The 20,609-nt window shown below is 46.0% G+C and overlaps 1 protein-coding gene and 1 pseudogene across 10 annotated transcripts in view; both read right to left on the minus strand.

Moving 5' to 3' along the window:
* The window catches only part of LOC310849389 (protocadherin beta-16 pseudogene), a 227,134-nt pseudogene that overhangs the window by 154,241 nt on the left and 52,284 nt on the right, over positions 1-20,609 (minus strand). The gene's annotated exons all lie outside the window — the stretch shown is intronic.
* Positions 1-20,609, minus strand: part of LOC310848848 (protocadherin alpha-C2-like) — a 198,538-nt gene that overhangs the window by 68,888 nt on the left and 109,041 nt on the right. The window contains exon 1 of one of the 9 annotated variants that reach the window (XM_083748388.1): positions 5,922-8,665. The exons of the other annotated variants lie outside the window; for them this stretch is intronic. Coding sequence (XP_083604514.1) covers positions 5,922-8,351 — 2,430 coding nt within the window. The 5' untranslated portion in view covers positions 8,352-8,665. Of the gene's footprint in view, positions 1-5,921; positions 8,666-20,609 lie in introns of those variants that run through there. 9 annotated transcript variants of the gene reach the window in all.

Here is a 20,609-nt window from a genome sequence, read left to right on the forward strand (position 1 = left end):
GAACCACAGGGTATCAGTTAACACTGAAGTGCTTCACCCATCATGCTAAACTGTAGTTTGCAGGATTGTGAATGTGCAGCCTGGCCCACATGTGGCTTTCCTCTGCTCACATGGGTGCTGCATAGAAAGCAAATGAGTCATGGTGTGGCTTGTTGTTGTCTGCAAACTGAGGTTGCAGCAATCCAGATCAGTGGTATGGCAGAAATAGGTTATTTCGTTTCATTTTGGTATGAACAGAAACCAATATGGGTCTGAGCCACTGAGAGAACAGGATTATGGAGATAGACACAGTCTTGACTCCTTGTGTCTAGAGTCACCAGGGACAAGAGGCAGGTCTAACTTTCACTCAGTGGAGACTCCACTCAATGGTGTCCCCAAGTACATCTGTTTGCTTTCTCTCAAATAAGCAAATGGCTGCCGTGAACTAAAGTGCTTTAGCACTACATGTATTGCAATGAGAACCAAATCTGCCTCTCTGGATGACCTGGATCCCAATGAGAAGGATCCCACAGGTAAGTGAAATGTGTAGGTCATCTCTCTACAACACCCCATACCCCAACATGTATACAAGGTTCTTTAAAACACACAATTTCTTCACTGACATATATTTACTTTGTTTATAAAAATATACCACCCACTCCAGCAACCTACCCAAATCTAGCAGGGTTTTCAGAAATGATTCAGCTGGACCTGTGCCTCTGTGAGAAATGTTCCTCTTGACACAGAGAATCGTGGTTGGAAACATAAGTAGACAAGCAAAGGTACCCTACTTTGATGTGGCATGAGCTTTTTCATAAAGATTTTGTCAGAAACACAAAATGAATATTATGACCTGCACACTAATTTGATCTGAGAACATCTGGATTTATGTATACAGTATTGAAGGAGGCGGATGTGCTTCTACATTTTGGCCTGCCACGTATAGATTTTTTTCCTTTCCCTTGGGGAATACACAGTGTTTCTGGAAGTAATATCTTTCACCGAATTGTGAGGATGAAGTCTCTCCCAGGAAGGGGAGGACGAAAGGGAGGAGACAGTCATAAATGACTGGAGAGAGAATAATGGGTGGACAGCAAGAGAGAGAAAGGCAGTAGGACACACTGCCTGAGAGCATGAGAGCATCATGTGTAAGATTGGTGGTGGTGCAAACTCAAGAGAAACAAACAGCATGGAAGAGAAAGAAACAGGTGATTGGTCTGGAGGACACACCAGGGAGGGGAAGGGGGAAAAGATACCAGAGAGAGAGAAATTATCCACCAGTTTGCTACTTATAGAGTGGAATTCCCTGAGTTAAAATTTACCAGTCAAAACATTTGTAACAGGTCACTAATGGACTAGGATCAAAGAAGCTTCCCCCTGCAAATAAGATTGTTATTTGGCACACCCTGGAAATCTCCCATTCTGCTGAAAGAGAGGATGAATTTCTCACGAAGGTTAGCAAAAGAACCACCAAGTCCAAAGTCGTAAGTTGCCTTTGAGCCTGATCCTGGAAAATCTAATTCAAAGGAATAGTGAAAGCTTACATGAGGAAATTTTACTGAAAAGTTTAACCTATAGAACAAAGCAGTCTAGAGGTGTCTGACTGTCAAGAAACACACTTCCTTGCTATCTCCCCCCCCCCCCCCAATATTCTAATTGACATTATTCTGAGTTAAACCATTGGTCCACCTAGGCCAGCACAGTTTATTCTGACTGCAGGAGACTGCTCTTGACTGGAAATGCTAGGGATTCAAACTGGGACTTCACTTCATGGATACAAAAAGCATGTGTTCTGTCCCTGGGCTAATGGACCTGCTCCCCCTTCAGAGTTACTTAATACATATTGGAGGCTGGTCCCCAAACGGGAGTGGGGCACTGCGCCAACAACCTGTCTGCCTCCACCTGCCTACTTTTTACCTACTATCAGTCGAAGGTCGGCTCTGCCTGTCACTGGCATCCCCTTCCGTCCTACCATTCCCAATGGTCACCAGCCACCACTGTTAATTCAGCCACATAAAGGCACCTGGAAGTTCAGTTTGAGGCATAGCGACAAGAATGATGTCTGGTGGACTGGATTCAACACTTCCTGAATATACCACGCAAACATGGATTTTTGCATCTGAATTTGATGAATTTGAATTTGTTTCCATAAACAAAGATAACTGAAATGTGAGGGACTGCGGCTCATGAAATCTTTGAAGCAAGAGGGAGGGAGAAGGAGGAGTACGATCAGCAGTCAAGGAGGTGAGTGAGGACTTCTGTGCTTTCTGTAACATCATTTCCACCCCTTGCCTACCAGAAGTAGAATTTTATACAGGATAAACAAATCTGTGGAAATTTGACCAATCTGCACAATATATCCAGGTTCCAGAATTCATCTTTCCTCATAACAGATTTTTTTAAAAAAGCTCAGAGTCCTTGGGTGTGTGACATGTTTTCCATTTTTCTGCTCTGCACACCACAGGGCACAAATTGAAACAAGATGGCATGACATGTAGTTCGGCTCCATCTCACTTCCTCTACTGAAAGTCTATAGTTCTATTTTTAGAGGCTTGGCCTGGATTTCAGAGACAAAACACTGCAGGATCACACATTCCATTTGTGAAAGCAGCATCTAAGCCCAACAGCCCACCCCAAGTGATACTGTTAAAACATCAACAACAGAAGACACACAAATCCCAAATGAAACAATTGCAGTTATTGTATTATTTTCTTTAATCTACTATATAGGTTAAATGAACTGTGGCATATTCCATCTTTCATAAACCTGTGAGGAAGTGTAATATAGGAAAATAAAAATATATTTCCACCTCAATTCTAATATTTACTCAGACACGTCCCATTCTTCAAAAGGGATTTTTCCAAGTATTATGACAGCAGTCAAAAAATGAATGTGAACATATCAAGGCTTATAGCTAATGCTCTGCTTGTTCACCACAAAGAGACACAATAAAAAGAACAATCTGTATTGATTGACCAGGATTAACTTTCTCTTTGCTTTATATTTGTATATTTAATTGTATAACCACAACCACTGCTGCTGCATTTCCTTTATTTATTTCTCATAATAGTTGTTAAGGAATGAATGCTTGTATCTGAGAGTAGAAGTTAATCAATAATACATATATGCATGGTTCTACATTGAACCCATTAGAATACTACAACTTATAAACCTCCTGATTTAATTTCTACTATAAAATAAATGTTTGGCATAAGTTACAGAAAATGCAGAGCTGCTGCCAAAAAAAGCAGCCCTGTGTCAAAATCTCCCACACCCCATTCATAATATGATGTTCAATTCAGTTTCTGCCCTGGCATTTCTTGGCCTTGGCCAGCAGAGTCATTGCTGGGCAGCAGAGGCGAGGCAATGATTGGTCAGCATTACGGCATCAGGGCATGAACTAGATGTAACATCTAACAGGGGAGGACTCAACATGGGGCTACTTTCTTGAGCAACATGTGTGTGTTTACATCACATCTAGGCTTGCTCTCAGGTAAGCTAACTATGCCCAGTTCCAGCCAAAATACACTTCCCATCCATTTCAGTGAAGAAATTAAGGCATCCTTAAATCTCTCCTATTCACATCAATGGAAATTAAAAGCACTTGACCTTTTAACCCCTTCTAGAGATGGGGTTGGCTATATGGCTTTGTTTTCATACTAGAGTGACTGTGGCCCACCAAGGTGTATTAAATTTCCACAGCCAAATGGATATACCCAGGAGCTAATAGTTAAGGTATAAATTAATATCTGTAAAGATCAGACTGGATCAGACTGAGATGGATCTAGACCAGCAGTCTTTGGAAGAATCACTGCAACCACCAAGCACAAAGTGGCCTACCAGAAATTGGCAGTTGCCTGGAAAGTTCGTATTAAAAAGGAATTGGTTGTAGTTCAAGTTGATCCTGTCCAAAAAGGAACTAGTTTCACTTAAAGTTCATAATTTACAAAATGAAGTAGGTTAGTCCAGGCTCACAAAAAGTTCATCCTTAGCATGCATGCGTGCGCACACAGAGCGCATTCAGAAAGCTACAAGCTCCTCTGCTTGTATAGGGTGCAAAACTAAATTAGGATCCACACACAAGTAATAAGACATCTCACAGACAGAAGACTGACAGGTGAAGTTTTGCCCATAATTGTATTTTCATATTAGAAAATGCTTAGCCTGTTTAATTGTTGCCTGTCACACTACCGTTAAAGGCACACAGCATCATTCACTTTGACCCTGTACCTCTTTCTTCATGCTGCTCCTATTGGAAGACCTCACATCTCTTCAGCAGGGAAGCCTTGGGAAATGCCTCACATTCATTTCTTCCACATTCCCGTTTAGTAACATGGATTGACTAAGAATCCTTAGCAATAGCAGTGCCTCTGTATCTCCCTAAAAAGCTTTAGAACACTGCCTCCATGTTTGCTTTCTAACTTTCTTTATAGAGATCCAATATACCATATTTTCCCATGTATAATGCCCCCATGTATAAGATTCCCCCTATTTTGGGGGACTCAAAATTAAGAAAATATACTATGCACTATCCGTGTATAAGATGATCCCTTATTTTAAACTTCAAAAATTTAGGAAAAAATATAGTCTTATACGCGGAAAAATGCAGTACTTATTTCTTTTTTAAAAAAAAGAAAGCTAAGAGTCCGGCCCTCCTGTTGGGCTGGGCTTGGGGGAATTAATGTGAAGATGAACTAGAAATCATTCAAAGTTTTGGTTTTAAAATGAATGATCCAAAATGAACTTAATTCTTCTGGCAATTATGGGGACTACTTTCAGGTATAGTTCAGAGATTTTTGAACAACAAAGAATGTTCAACGACTGGTTCATTTCAAGAACTGGAAACTGGACTGTGCTCCACCGTTGGACCCCAAGGTTCCTTTTGGACAATTTTGTTGTAGAAGACTGTAGTTTGCCAAAATTTGAAGTAATTTTACAATAGGTTATAATGCACTTTTAAAGCATATTGGCAGCGTCACTAACAAAAATATTCAAAATTCCACCTTTTTCCATATTGTGGATCTCTGTATTTCTTTAACCTCTTCACAAATTTTAAGAAAGCACATATTCCAACTTTAAAAAAAAGGAATGCTAACCATACACAATCATATTGATAATATGGCACAATTTATAATCAATACAAGGAATTCAAGTATTTTGTAATTTTCAGCACAGACAGTGAAGATCAAACGTTTGAACCAATTTTTTAACTACCATTTCCCCACAACTGAGTAACAGCTAACTAGATAGCCATAAAAAATCTCACTGGAGAATATAAGAAAGCCCTGCTGGATCTCAACAAGGAGCCATCTAGTCCAGATTTTAACCACTGGCTCGGCAGGTTAGTGTTGATGGGCCATCCTCCATGTATTTGTCTATCCCTTTCTAATAAAGCCATCTAAGGCAGAAACTTTCACCACATATTGTAGCAATAAATTCTTTATATTAATTATGCATTATGCACATTACGCATTATGTGAAGTGGACGGTTGGCTGGGCTTTTTTTTTTGGCAATCATGAATCTACTGTCCATTAGTGTCCATGGTAGAAAAAATGATGAAAGGCAGGTACAATCTATTTGCTGTTAGTTCTTTTATTCTGTCCTTAGTTTCTAAGAGGTTAGGCGCAAATTCAGTTTTGCGCATATAAGTGTATTGACTTCCTTTAAAACAAAATGGACGAAGTGGATACACCTTTGGGTTATTTTTGCCACCCCAAACCAGTGGCGTAGCGTGGGGGGTGCAGGGGGGGCCGGCGGCACCAGGCGCAACATCGGGGGCGCGCGCTCGCACTTGAGTGCTAAAATCCACGGGTTAGGGGGCGCAAATTACTTGCCTTGCCCCAGGTGCTGACAACCCATGCTACGCCACTGCCCCAAACCCAGATACACATGCCCAAGAAAGACACATAACTTTTTATATTAAAAGAAAACCCTGCTTACCACCAGAATGGCATTAAAGTGGTCACTCTTCACCTTCTGCACTTGAATGCAAGATGCTGGCACTTGTAATAATCCTGCCCCCTTGGAAAGCTTTCCGGCATCTCCATTGGGCATCAAATTGTTATTGCTAGGCCCAACACCCAGAGATGCCCTGTACAAATAGGTGTGCGTAAGCTTCCCCATGCCTGCAACCTCGACCATCTCTGGTGTAAAATGAGAACTTGGGAGCATGCGCACATTGTAGCGATACTTTTCATACTCATCTGTGGGGCAGCAGCAGCAGCAGCTGCATGAGGGACTAGTCCTACAGTGAAAAAGTCGAATGGCAAGAAGGAAGATTAGAAAGCCAAGGAAGACAAAGGAAAGGCAAGCTAGACCAATGATCAAGTAAAAGTTCAAGCTGGACAGCTGCTGCCCACGTGCTTCCAAGCTGTCATCAAAGTCTGGGAGCGCTTGTGGGAGAGAGTCAGCTAGCAGGATGCCCAGGGTCACGGAGGAGGAGAGGGGAGGCTCCCCACTGTCCTTTACCAAGACCACAACTTTGTGCTTGATGGGGTCACTAGACCTCATGGAGCGACTAGTCCTGACCTCTCCAGCATTGGGTGAAACTCGAAACAAACTGCTGTCGGAAGACTGCAAGAGGTGATAAGAAAGCCAGGCGTTCTGCCCACTGTCTGGGTCGTGGGCCACTACCTTGGCCACCAGGTAGTCAGCATCTGCCAAGCGGGGAACAATTTCTACCGCCACTGAGCCATTCCTGACCCCTGGGTACAAGATGACTGGAGCATTGTCATTCTGGTCAAGGATGGTAATGCTGACTATAAAGGCGGAAGCCAGGGCTGGAGAGCCATTGTCCTTGGCCTCCACTTGAAAATGGAAGCTCTGGAGTTGCTCAAAGTCAAAAATGCCCTTTGCATAGACAATTCCACTGTCTGCATCAATGGCTAAATAGCTGGTCAAGGAGCTGCCTTGGATGTCAATGTCCCTGAGTAGGTAGGAGACCCGACCATTCTCCCCCAGGTCTGGATCAGAGGCTGACACATGAAAAAGGGACACCCCAGGCTTGTTGTTCTCCATTACGGAAACTTCACGCATCTGGTTGAGGAACTTAGGGGGATTGTCGTTCACATCCGCAATGTGCACCCGCAGAGTCTTCTGAGTGGCGATGGGAGGGGAGCCCAGATCAGAGGCAGTGACAGTGATGTTGTATTCGCTGACCCGTTCCCGATCTAGAAGGCCGCTGGTGACCACACTGTAGTAACTATCAAAAGAGGACTTGAGTTGGAAGGGGATGTTGGTGGGGATCTGGCAGATGACTTTCCCATTCTCTCCAGGATCTTCATCGGTGATGCTCAGGAGCGCTATCACTGTGCCCAGAGAGGAATCCTCTGGGATGGGGCTAGAAAGAGAAGTAACAGTGATCTCCGGAGCATTGTTCTTCACATCAATTATTTCCACCAGCAGCTTGGCTACAGTGGACATACCAAAGACCCCTTTATCTCTTGCTTCAATGAACATCTCCAGGAGGGGCTTCCGGGCGCCTAAACTCCCACTTACTCTTATCTCCCCGGTCTGGGGGTTGATGTGGAACATCTTCTGGAGCTCAGCAGGGGTGCTGTTGCTGAAGGCATACCGGACCTCCCCGTTCTGACCTTCATCTAAGTCCGTGGCGTGCACCTGAGTGACCAGAGTGCCATTGGGGGAGTTTTCAGAGACGCTGGCCCTGTAGACGGAATGCTCGAAGGCGGGGGCGTTGTCATTGGTGTCAAGGACGGTGACCACGACCTGGGCGTCTCCGGACCTCTGGGGCGTCCCTCCATCTTTGGCTGTGACCACAAGCCTGTGCGTGGCTTGCTGCTCGCGGTCCAAGGGCTTCTCCAGCACCAGTTCCGGATACCTGCTGCCGTCCCCGCGCGTTTGCATTTCCAGTCGGAAAAGCTCGTTGGGGCTCAGCGTGTAGCTCTGCACGCCGTTGATGCCTTCGTCGGGGTCCTGGGCGTTGGGCAGGGTAAAGCGAGCTCCCGGCGCCAGGAACTCGGCCACGTTCAAATGGTACTCGTCTAGCGGGAAGATGGGGGCATTGTCGTTCACGTCCAGTATTTTAAACTGCATTTTATAAAGCTCCAAGGGGTTTTCTAGCACCAGTTCGTAATTCAGAGAGCAGGTAGGTTTCAGCGCGCAGATCTGCTCCCGGTCGATGGGCTCCTTGACAGACAAAGCTCCGGTGCTTGCATCGAGGCTAAAATATTGCTTGCTGGAGCTGGTGATCATGCGGAATTTCCGGGAGGGAAGCGTCGCGGCCACGATACCCAGATCCTGCGCTAGGTTCCCGACAGGCGTGCCGGGCTCCGTTTCTTCGGGGATGGAGTACTCTACTTGTCCATTGACGGTGTAGAAAATAAGGCAGCACACCATTAAATAGACCCGCATTCTTCTATCCCTGGCTTCCCCCTCAGCTCCCTGCAGACCGAGCCAACAGTACCATAATCCCACGTTCTCAGCAAATTTGCTGCGGCGGCAGCAGCCGAGCGCACCGGAGCAGCAGCAGCAGCAGCCAGAAACCCGCTGGCTACGAGGCGCGGGGAGAGCAGGCGCCGCTCTTCTTCTTCTTCTTCCAGGCGCCGGCCGAAGTCATGGCTCGCCCGCCCGCCCGCTTCCCTTGTGCTGAGCCAGCGAGAGCGAGCCCTGCGCGGAGGCAGCCGCTGCCTTTGGCTCGGGATGAGCTCACGGAGGGGGGCGAGGAGGAGCAGCGCTCCTATTGCAGACGCGGGGGCGCCTCGCTGGAGCACAGCGCCGCCAAGGGGCCCGCGCGCACGCCGCAGCCTCCCCAGCCCTGCCCCGACTACTGTATCAGTAGGTCAGCGCGGAAACGTCGCGGATGCTGCTGCTGCGGGGAAGCAGCCGCCGGAGGGGAGGGGGCCGCGCTCCCCGCCCCGCGACCTGGGCCAAGGCGGGGGAGAAAAGCTTCCCTTCTCGCCCCGCGCGCCGCGGCTCCGCCCGCGATGGAAAACGCCCAGCCTCGCTGCCGAGAGAGGCGGCGCCTACCTGGAAAGCTGGGCGCGATCGGCACGGATCGAAGCAGGGAGGGGGCGGCAGCCGCATCTCTCCAGAAACGTGACGAGAAACACGGGGGAGGAGGGGGGAGCCGTTCGCCTCGTGCGCCTTTGCTTCTTCCCTTTCCTCCACGCCCCGTGATGCGCGCACACACACACACACACACACCCCAACACGTCTCTGACCTCCATACGGCTGACTTCGGTTGGTGCCAGAATAGCACCCAAGGCCACGCTAGCTCCCCACCTACCCTTCAGACGTCTCAATGGCACCGAATGGACCTTGGGGTGCCGAGAGCTTTTAAGGATGGGAGGATGGGAGCTCCGAATCTGGGGCGCGGGTGGTGGACGACGACTGAGAATCCTAGACCCATTTTCCTGGCCCCACGAATAACAATGGAGCTTACTCTCTATTATTATTATTATTATTATTATTATTATTATTATTATTATTATTATTATTATTATTATCTCTAGCCCTTAAGCACCGGCTGCTTGAGAGTCTCGTTGCTGTGAGACTACAGTGTTTTTTCCTGGGGCGCCTCCTAAGACCGGGGCACCCCTGTGCCATAGGCTGCAATCCCGTACAAAAGCACACTCACTTGGGAGTAAGGCCCACTGAAGTCTATGGGGCCTACTTCTGCGTGGACGTAAATAAGGTTACACTATCGAATTCCTTTGACGGGATAATGAATTTATATGCGGGGAATAGGTTACTGGAGGCAGGGCAGAAGCAGAGGAAAGCTGGAAGAAGCAGAAGTCTTGGGTTTCTTGCCACCTGGCAAATTCCGAGGCTGCTCCGCCCCAGAGTAGGAGTTTTTGTTCGTACTTGCTTTACTGACATTTGCCTCGCCCCCTGGCTGACATGCCCTCCTGTTCCCGGGTGGATTTTGTTTTATGCCCCAGGGAGGCCTCTCTTGAGTTCCAGCGGGAAAATCTTCAGGACGACTCTGGGATCAGGATGAGGCAATTGTTGCAGCTTGCAAGATGTGCTTGTAAACATAACGGAGACTTGTGGCACCTTAACGCCTGGCTCTCAAACCTTTTCCTCTAGTCCTCGCTTTCAAGATAAAAAATTCCCCGCGCCACGCCAAATTTGCTAATATTGCAAATACATTGGAAAACAAAAAGAAACAACTCTTAGCAATGATTGATTTGTAACACAGAACACAGCTATTTAATATATGATAATGGGACATGAAGAAAGTATAAAACAATGCAGCTACATAAGAACATGAATCAACCCCAAAAGGGTCTTCTCCAGCACCCGATCGAAAGGCGATTCTGGATCACAACTAGGATTATCATCAGTATCACTGGATGCTCTTGCTCTCATTTTGAAAGGGTGTCTATCCATATTCTGCAAATAAAAAAATATATTTCTTTGATTGTCCTTGAATCTTCCCGCCACTCTTGCCATCTTCTCCTGCCCCACACCAGTGTGGCACAGCCACACCCTTCGAGAGCCCCTGTCTTAACGGCTTGGTCATCATCTTTGGTGGATGTAGGACACACTTTGTTTTAATCTGCTGCTCTGCTTAAAACGGAGCGCCTTTGGGGGCCATTAAACGTCTCCTCATTACTCTGTGATTGCTTAAATCTGGTAGTCCTTATTAAAATGCGGCTGCATATTAAAGCTGCGTGCGAAAACTCAGGGCTCCGACTGTTGAACCACGTCTTCTTCTCCGACGCTCCAAGGCTGGCGATGCTCAAGAAGAAAGAGGACAAAGAGGACGTATCGCAGCTCAGCGCCCAGAATCCAACTGAAGGCGCTTCTGCGATTGACCGTTTGGCTGTGCAGGCACCATGCCTTCAAAGGATGCACACGGATATAGGATTCTTGGTGCGTGGGTAAGCGGGACGCGAGAGGATGTGTGCTTTAAATATACAGTATAGGGTGTGTGCAGCCTTTGCCTTCATGGAAGGGTGCAACAGGATCTCCTTTGGGCGAGATTGAAGATGAGCTCTGGGAGGCTCAGAGTTTCAGTCCTAACCGTACGTCATCGAAGCCCATAGAATTATTCTGGAAGAATATTTCACAGCTGCAGCTTTGAGCATTTGCCAGCCATCTCTTGGGTAGCTTTGAGTGGTGAGACTTCCTTTACACACACACGTGTCCTACATAGTAAGAAGCATTTTCTTCGCCTGGGCTGTTTCACACACAACACTGGGTCACCGGCAGGCAACACACGGAGCTGGCCACCAGTCCTGGCTCTCCGCCCCGATGAGCGTGCCTGCGTGGTATAGGCGTTTCCAGATCCGTTTGTGACACCCACGCTTTCTCTTTAAGCCAAATCCACTTCCAAGAACTTAGCTGCGAAGAGGCCAGTAAGTCGCCAAGAGGCGACGTCAACGGGGTACCAAAAATATCCACCGGCTTCCTCCGGGCAGGGCTTCTGTGCCTCTCCCACAGTGGTCAACGTGCTGGGCTGCCGGGTTCTGCAGGTGCCTGGTCTGGTCAGGACCCCAGGTAACCACCGCTGCTAGTCTTCCTTCTTGTAAACTCGCTTGCAATTCCAGCCCCGCATTGGCTGCTGTTTCTATGACGTCACGGCAGCCACCCCTATCCTCGGCCTTGAGCTGAAAAGAGGGTTGTCGCCTCCCGCACCAATTTCCTCCGCTTCGCCGACAACTCCTGGGAGCTCCTCGCATGTCAAAAGCAAGCTTTCCAATTCCACTTCACGCCTCGGAACAAAACGTCCTTCCTGGGGCAGCCTCCCTGGCGGGCATCTGGCAGAAGGCGAGAAGCAGCCCAGAAAGAAGCCCCTTAAACGCGCGGCTGCCAGCGGCCCCCCGACGCCCGCTGCGCCTCCCAGGAAACCTGCGGGCGGCATCTCTTGAGCGCTCGGCAATGGGCAGAAGAGCGGCTGCCAAGGAGGCAAACTGCGCGCCCGAGATTCGCCGCTGGATTCGGGAGCGCGTCGAGCGGCCGCTGAGCGGTGATTTACGAGTCAACCGCAGGGAACTTGATTTCCAGGAAACCCGCGGCGTAAGGACTCCTTGGCAAGGCAGGGCGGCCGCGTCTCCTTGCTCCCCGCCGGCCAAGGACGGCGCTACCCTCGAACTGCCCCTCTGGTAACCTGAAGCCATCTTGTAACTTGGAGCTTTCTCCATGCTCTCTCTTTTATGCCTCTGTGCAGGAAGAGACATGGGTCTCTCCCAAGGAAGACCTTTGGCACGACTGCAAACAAGTGAACCGCCATCCAAAGGAGTCCTGCGTACTGGCAACTTGCCGGCAGCCAGCCAAGTGCTTTTGAGGAAAAGGGAAGAGCTGAACATGCCGAAGAAAAACCTTTCGTTTTGCTTCACCTTCTTTCAACGGCAAGATCACCCCTTCAGGTGTCACAGGAAGCTGTTGCCTTTAGCCTTCTTTCTCTCTTTGGGGTCCCACATTACAGTGGTACCTCGGGTTACAGACGCTTCAGGTTACAGACTCCGCTAAGCCAGAAATAGTACCTCGGGTTAAGAACTTTGTTTCAGGATGAGGACAGAAATTGTGCTCCGGCTGCGCAGCGGCAGCGGGAGGCCCCATTAGCTAAAGTGGTGCTTCAGGTTATGAACAGTTTCAGGTTAAGAACGGACCTCCGGTACGAATTAAGTTCTTAACCTGAGGTACCACTGTACTGCTCTATAGCTAAGGCTTGCTGCTTTCTAAAATTCATCCCTTTTATTTAATGGCTCTATAAAAGACTCTTACTAAGTCCCACTGACTTTAATAGGGCTTACATCTATGTAGACATAAACAGGACGGCACTGTAAGTCTGTTCTCCATTGCCATCCATTCATCAAGCACCAAACTGATTAAAACCTCAGCTCCCTTTTGCTATTGCCTCATGCTTTTTCATTCCTGGTCCCTTCATATCAATTTTAAGGAAACATTTAAAAGGCATCTTTTCTTTCTTGCATTTCACATTTGATGTTCTATTTGAAAAGACTCCATTGAAATAAATGGGACTTGGACAGGATTTAGGTATCTAAAGACAAGCCCTATTCAGCTGGATGGAACTTGAACGAAGTGTGGGAGATTAGCAGCCCAATCTAGCAGTGGATATAGTTACTAGTTAGCATGAGAAGGGGGGGGGGGTTAAAGACCACAGAGCTGTACTGCCAATAGACCAGTGTTTCCCAACCTTGTGCCTCCAGATGTTTTTGGCCTACAACTCCCATCATCCCTGACCACTGGTCTTGCTAGCTAGGGATGATGGGAGTTGTAGGCCAAAAACATCTGGAGGCACAAGGTTGGGAAACACTGCAATAGACAGACACAGATCATAGAAATGTAATTTGTTGAGAGGGCTCTGTGTGGTGTCATTTCCTCTCCTCTCCTGAGAGGGGGGGGGGAAACATATGGACTATTCCTTTCTCTCTTCCCGTTTCACTTTGATAAGCAATAGGAGCAAATATATATCCAACTGCTCCATCTCAGGCACATGCCTGAGGCTGTTTATATTGGAAATATACGGTAAGTATTTTGCCTGCATTTATTTTACTGCTGTTGCTGCTGAGAATGAAGGCAGTATTATGGCTTTTTCTGTTACAGATGGAACTTTAAACTTTGCTCAGCCCTACATTTTAAATGAAGTGGTAAGCTGATCTCTTTGTATGTTCAATGCACACATGGGCACCTGGAGGGATAAATTGCAATTAATGTATCTTCTCCTGCCTATTAAAACCCATTTCACATGAAGATCTTGAACCAGACAGCAAATTGTGCATGAAATACAGGTACTTCCCTGCTCCACTCTCTCTATCTAGAAGAGAAAGGAAGGTTCTGAAGGATGACAATGAGCTGCAGAATTTGAAGTTTTCAGGAAGTGAAAGGTTTGTGTGCCCAGAGTGCTTGTGTCTGATGACAGGGACAAGTGCCGCTTCTGTCCATCTGCTAGCATGCAGGCTGCAAAGGTGGGAGGGAAAAGGCTCTTTGTGGGACTGCTAGTTCTACAAGAGAGGAAGTCTAACTTTAGGGATGGCAGAAGGTTTAATGACATGCTGGTAGCCAGAGGTTTTATGGTGAAGGCTATAATGGGACAAGGGGCAGTTTGCTTCTCTATCTATTTCTAGGAACCACGGGAGTAGAATGCACTTGTACTTGGGTGCTTGGGTCTTGCTTTGGGGCTTGGCACAATCAATCGGCTGGTCACAGTGAAAACAGGATGCTTGACTAGATGGGCCACGGGCTGAATACAGCAGCCTCCTCTTATGTACTTTTTGCAGAACAGCCAGTCCCTGTACCTACAGACTGCCTGGCTTAGGCAGTCAAATGCTGACTTGGGAGCTCCTCACAAGGACCAGATACTTCCTTGATGATGATCCTTCAGCAGAAGTTTGAGATCACTAAATGGCACTTGTTGCAGTTCTGTACAAGTGCAGGGGTTGGGGAGGCCAAGAGGTCTTCATTTTGCTCAGCTTGGAAAAAAAATATTTGGCTGTGCTGTTTTTTTTATATTGATTCTAATTCTGTTTTGATTTAATTTATTATTTTTAATAATAAATTATATTGTTCTAACTTGTTATATTGTTCTAACTTGTCAATACTGCTTGCCACTTTTTAATATATTTTTTAGAAGATGACAGGCAGAATTTTAAAAGAAATTAAAGTAAAATATTACAATGTTTAAAACTGAGTAATTTTTTTTAATGAGATCTATGGGTTGTTCTACCAATAGCAAAGGAAGTCAAATTCTGAACAATCCCGGCATTTGTTTGTTGTTTTTCTATACTCTCATGTAATTGATCTGCTTTGACATGATAGGCAACATTAAAGTGATTTCTTTTCCCATTCTGCTATTGTAGGGGGCAAGGCAATGTTCTCTAACATGCAGCACCCTGGCCAGCAGAACAGTCCTGTGCATGTTTATTCAGAAGTTCTAAAATGTTCATTTGGACTTTCTCCATGTATATAGTACAGCAGCCTTAGACTGATGTATATGAATTAGAAACTGTGACATGAACACACTTGTCAGATTTGGGTTAGCTCTGGAACACTTTCAATGATATTGGGGACAATAATACGTAACAATCAAATAGGATTGATATAAGGCAATACACACACACAGAGAGAGAGACCTCTGAACACTCTGAAAAGATTTTATAAACTCCAAAGGAGGTGAGGATATCTCTATGGAGTCAGCAAAAACAGAGGGCCCAATGTTAATTTTATTTCTGTTTATTGATTCAGTTACTGCCTTGATCATTTGAAAGCTCTTGGTTGCTGAGCAAACTAGCAAAAATGGGGAGAAGAATTCCCCTCCTCCCTTTGCCACTTCCAACAGAAAAGGCTGTTATCTCATTTGATTTTTAAAAGGTGTAACATACCAACTTGTCATTAGCTCAAAGCAGTTCCGTCTTAAATTAGCACATCATGACAAATTATTAACAGATTTCAATGTTGCAATTCCTATTTCTCTCATCACCTCCACCAAGTGAGAAAGAAGCCCACCCTGAAGCAGAAAATGTCTTTCAGGACCTAATAGTAGAAGCAACAACTAGTGTGAATTTCTAGTGCAACCATTTCAGTATAGAGACATCTAGACCTTACATCTACTCTTCCAAGCTGTGAGCATGCTAAGAAGATTACCCAGATTCAAGACAGATACCAAAGAGAACTCAGTTCCAAGACTGTCTAGTTCTGTTCTTCAGTCATCTCTCAAACTGCTATGGCTGGCCAATGTTCATATTCTCTATTGACAATGTCAAACTATCATATAAAATACACTTCGGAAGCATACACAGCAGCATAAATATCATATTCATAAGGCAAGCACAGCATGTAAACTAGGTTTCAGTCTATATTGCCTCCTGCTTCTGGGCCTCCAAGCTGCTCCCACCCTCACCCCCCAAAATTAAGTGGAGTGTGATTCCCCGCCCCCCCGCCATAGATAGATGGACTGGAAAGCTGTTATTTGAAGTTGGAACTGGTCCATAGAACTAATGTAGTGGTAGACTAGCAGAGTGAAATGAGGAAAAATGAAGTAAATTCTCCTGAGACATACAGTGAATGATTTGTAAACTGAAGACTAACTCGGAGACAACTATTACAATATGCACTTGAGCTGAGAGGTTGTGAAGTTAGTCTGATGGAAAGTAAACTGAAACATGGAAAGAGCTTATGTAGCTGCCTTAAGCACAGCAGCAATTTTTAGAATTATATCTCTCCTCCTGTTGGAGTCAGTCTCCAGGTGTAACAGATTACTTTAAAAATGCTATTAGATCATTAAACACCCCATAGTCCTAGGTAAAACAACAAGCAAGTATCTAGTTTAAAAGAGCAAGAAGAGAAAGACAACCAGGAGTTTAGAAAGCAACATGTGTTTCCTGGCAGCAGATGCCCCAATACTATCCTACTTCCTGGCCACTGTGACAAAACACCTTGGTAGTGTGTGACCAGTGGTACTCAAATGTCTGAGAAATGCAGAACATAAAATTCCAATGCAAAGCAAGGAAAGTTTTTTAACAAGCTACTTAAAGAGACATACAAGTTAAGGGGCGGGGGAAATAGAAAAGAAAAAAGCATATATGCAGAAAGGCTTAGAGTGGCAGGTGAAGACAAAGCTTGCCAATGCCAAAGCATTTGTTATAAGCACAAGTACAACAGATCCTGGAAAGAAGCAGCTGTTTTTTGACCTGCAGTTCCAGACACAGCATGGATACATTTCTAGGGAGATCAACCAAAGGCATAGGCTAGTCAAGAAAGAAAACAACGCCTTAGGCTAACATGAGGAAGGATTTGTTGGTTGGCATTCTTCTGTCTCAAGAGATAATGGAATGTGGCTCCAGTCAAACTGTTGTGTTAAAGGCATAAAGTGACCTTCCTGGGGCGCAAACCTGGGCAATGCGTATGAAGGTCCTGGGCTACACAAATGACAAGACCCCCCTCTCGGCCTCACTGAAAGGGTCCAAAGGAAAGCAGAGCAAGACATCTGGCACCAGCTTGGCTGCAGGAGTTACCAGAAGGAGGTGTACAAGGCGCCATCCAGCCATCTTAGGGACTCTGCTCTGGGTTTATGTAGGGTTTATTCTTTAGCCTTTTCTTCTCCCAAAGAGATCATGCAAAGCATCAGAGATTTAGGACCAGAGTTCTCCTCCTAGATTGGGTACCTTCCCAGGTTGGCAATCCTCCTCACTTCCTTCTACAGCATGTGCAGAAACCGCCTTAATGACCATTGGAGCCACTAATGGTCTTGTCTGCTCAATCTGCCAGAGCCTGTCTTCACACGCAGGTGAAGTCCCTAACTCACTGAGAGTTTGAGACCCATTGGCTATCCTCACCTGTTTTAGCCGGCTAGTCAAAACCATTTCCTGGGGTGTGCCTACTGTTGAATGCTGACAGCTTCTAGGAGCCATAGGCGAGAGCTAAGTGCAGAGTGGGGACCAAAGTAGGACAAACTACCCTAGAAGGAGCACGATTCATACAAATCAACTGCAATTCCTTCATAGATACAAAGACACACACATACCTCAACAGCAAAATGAAGCATTGGCAGCAAAATAACATCATCTCAGCCCATCAAATACTGAAGGAAAAGGTAAGTTTTTACCTGAAAAGATGTTAAGAAACGACCAGGCGGACCTCAAGAAGGACAGTTTCCCACCTCAGAAGAAGATCTAAGAGTGTAAGTGACTTCCAGAAGCTACTGAGACTCTGAGACCTAAAGAGCTTTATAGGTCAAACCAGCATTTTTAAACTATATAGGTCAAAACCAGCATTTTTAAACTTTATAGGTCAAAACCAGCATTTTAACTGAGCTCTGAATCTAGAACAAATCTAGTTGTAACAGAATTGGTATTATAGTATCTATTCGCCTTGAAGCTGTTAATAGTCGGGCAGCCACATTATTTCCTAATAGAAGCTTCCAAACCATTTTCAAAGGCAGCTCCATGTAGAGCACATTGCAATAGTTCAATCTTTTACTTACCAGAGAACAGATTACTGCAGTCATATTACCCCTGTTCAGATATGGTTGTATTTGAGCCACTGGCCTAATTTGGTAAAAGGCACTCCATGCCACTGAGGCCAGCTATCCCGCACCTGGGAGGACACCATCCATGCCCCCTCCCCCCTCGGGAGCGCACCCGCCCTGGGCATCATGGGCATATGCTCTGTCGCTCCTTCTGGAGTCTATCATTCAAGTAGGAGTGGAATCATTGGAATGCAATGCCCCAAATATCCAGCTCAGGCAGTTGCCTCAGAATGATAAGTAAAGGTAAAGGGACCCCTGACATTAGGTCCAGTCATGAATGACTCTGGGGTTGCGGCGCTCACCTCACTTTACTGGCCGAGGGAGCCAGCATACAGCTTCCGGGTCATGTGGCCAGCATGATTAAGCCGCTTCTGGCGAACCAGAGCAGCGCACGGAAACACTGTTTACCTTCCCACCTGAGCAGTACCTACTTATCTACTTGCATTTTGATGTGCTTTCGAATTGCTAGGTTGGCAGGGACCGAGCAATGGGAGCTCACCATGTCGCGGGGATTCAAACTGCTAACCTTCTGATTGGCAAGCCCTAGGCTCTGTGGTTTAGACCACAGCGCCACCCGCGTCAGAATGATACCATGGTCAATAATACTGAAAACCTCTAAAAGGTCAAGGAATATCAACAGAGCCACACTCCCCCTGTCTCTTTTATGACACACGTCATTGTACAAGGCAACCAAGTTTTCCTATGAAACCCAGGTCTGAATCCCACCTGAAATGGATCTGGGAAATATGGCTCCTCCAAGAGTGCCTGGATCTGGCTTGCAATCACCCTCTCAAGAGACTGACTCCATCTTGAGTGGGGCATCTCACAAAGCTGTTTTCCACATATTTTACAGAGGGCTCATTGTACCTTGCAAGGCTGGTATGATGCCCAGTCAATAAACATGTTTTAAAATTTACTTCTGGCAATGGCTAGAAGTTAACAGAAAACTGGTCTGTGAACTACTGGGACCAGAGGGCTAGAGGAAGAAACCCAGCTATTAGAGCTTTCATCTCAACATCATGTGTTTTGTGGTTGAAGCAGCTCTTAGGATATCTTTGTACACTCTCAAACAGCAGCTTGTGTCCATACTACACATTACCACAGCTGTGGGTAATGTACAGTAATTATAGCTATTTCTTTGCTACAAAGAACCACTGGGAGCAATGGAGGCACCTCACGTAGCACAACTGGGGCACTGCCTACCCTAAATCTCCAAACCCACCAAAGCTATAGTCCAGTTCCTCCTCTGTTCCTTACATTCCTATTAAATACACTTAGAGACCCTCTGGACTTGTTTTTGCCCATCTGCTGTGCTGGCTAATCATCTCTGGGCAGCACAGCCAGGCTCAACCATCCTAATGGTTCCACTCATCTCTTGGAACTTAAAAGGGTTTGTAAATACTATACAGTGGTACCTCTGGTTACGTACTTAATTCGTTCTGGGGGTCTATTCTTAACCTGAAACTGTTCTTAACCTGAAGCACCACTTTCGCTAATGGGGCCTCCTGCTGCTGTCGTGCCACTGCCGCGTGATTTCTGTTCTCATCCTGAAGCAAAGTTCTTAACCCAAGGTACTATTTCTGGGTTAGCAGAGTCTGTAACCTGAAGCGTATGTAACCCGAGGTACCACTGTAATAAATTCCACTAGAAGTGCCTTATGGAAGGCAGCAGATCCCTCTGAACCTCCTTTTTAATCACTTTTCCCAGAGGATTAAACTACCAGCCAATCAGGATTCTCTCAGAAATGCACTGAAACCTCCACAGGGTTTGGGTAGGATTATAAATGACCTTCCCAACCCCATCAGTCACATGCATGCATTTCAATCTGAGCCAATCAGATGCATGAATTTTTGGTCTGCCTGTTGCTCTTCTCTTCCTTTGTGTCACTATTGTCTCACATTTGCAAGGCAGCAAACTAAAGCAGGAAAGACAATCTTGCCCCCAGCCCTTCTGTGGAAAGCAGCAATATATCTCTTTGAGTTCCAGGGTCTGGTATATAAATGTTTAAGGAGAGGAGTGGCAGTAAATTATTTCAAAATCCTATTTGCTGTCATGGGAAGGGAAGAGGAGGAAATATCAGACCACTCATAGGGAGGCGGGAGTAACCTGGCCTTTTTGTGTGCTGCAAAAGTAGGAAGGGTGAGGACATTTGCATATTCCCAGAAGTGGAGAAGAAGGGCTACCTTTTGTGAGGAATCCAGTCTCTCTCCAGCATTCTTAGGATCTCTAAATATCACTAGCATTTTCAACCTTTAGGTTGGATACTCTATGCATCATGCTGCTTACTTTGTAAATAAAATTGTCAATATAATACCTATTGTTTTCCTTGGGCTGTTTGAATATGCTTATTAGCATTCTTTCTCTCTGACTCATGCAGCCTTCAGAATTAAAGGATCTGGAGATTTTATACGCAATATAATTGATTCCAACTGAGGATAACAGCAATAAATTATTATAATTAAAATAAAAACTTAGCAGAGATGTCAGAGTTTTTCCTGGGCCCAGGAACAGGCCTTCTGTGATGGGTGAGTTGTGAAAGGAGGCCCCTTGTGACAACAGAGGATTGCAGTACCTTGGAGGCTAACAAATTCATTATGACAATCTGATTCTGTGGCCTCATTATCCAACCCCGTTAAAAATCACTATGCTGTGGTCTACATATTGTACTCTGGTGT

The sequence above is a fragment of the Podarcis gaigeae genome (genome assembly GCF_964106915.1).
Source record: "Podarcis gaigeae genome assembly, chromosome: 7".
In the NCBI taxonomy this organism is placed as follows: Eukaryota; Metazoa; Chordata; class Lepidosauria; order Squamata; family Lacertidae; genus Podarcis; species Podarcis gaigeae.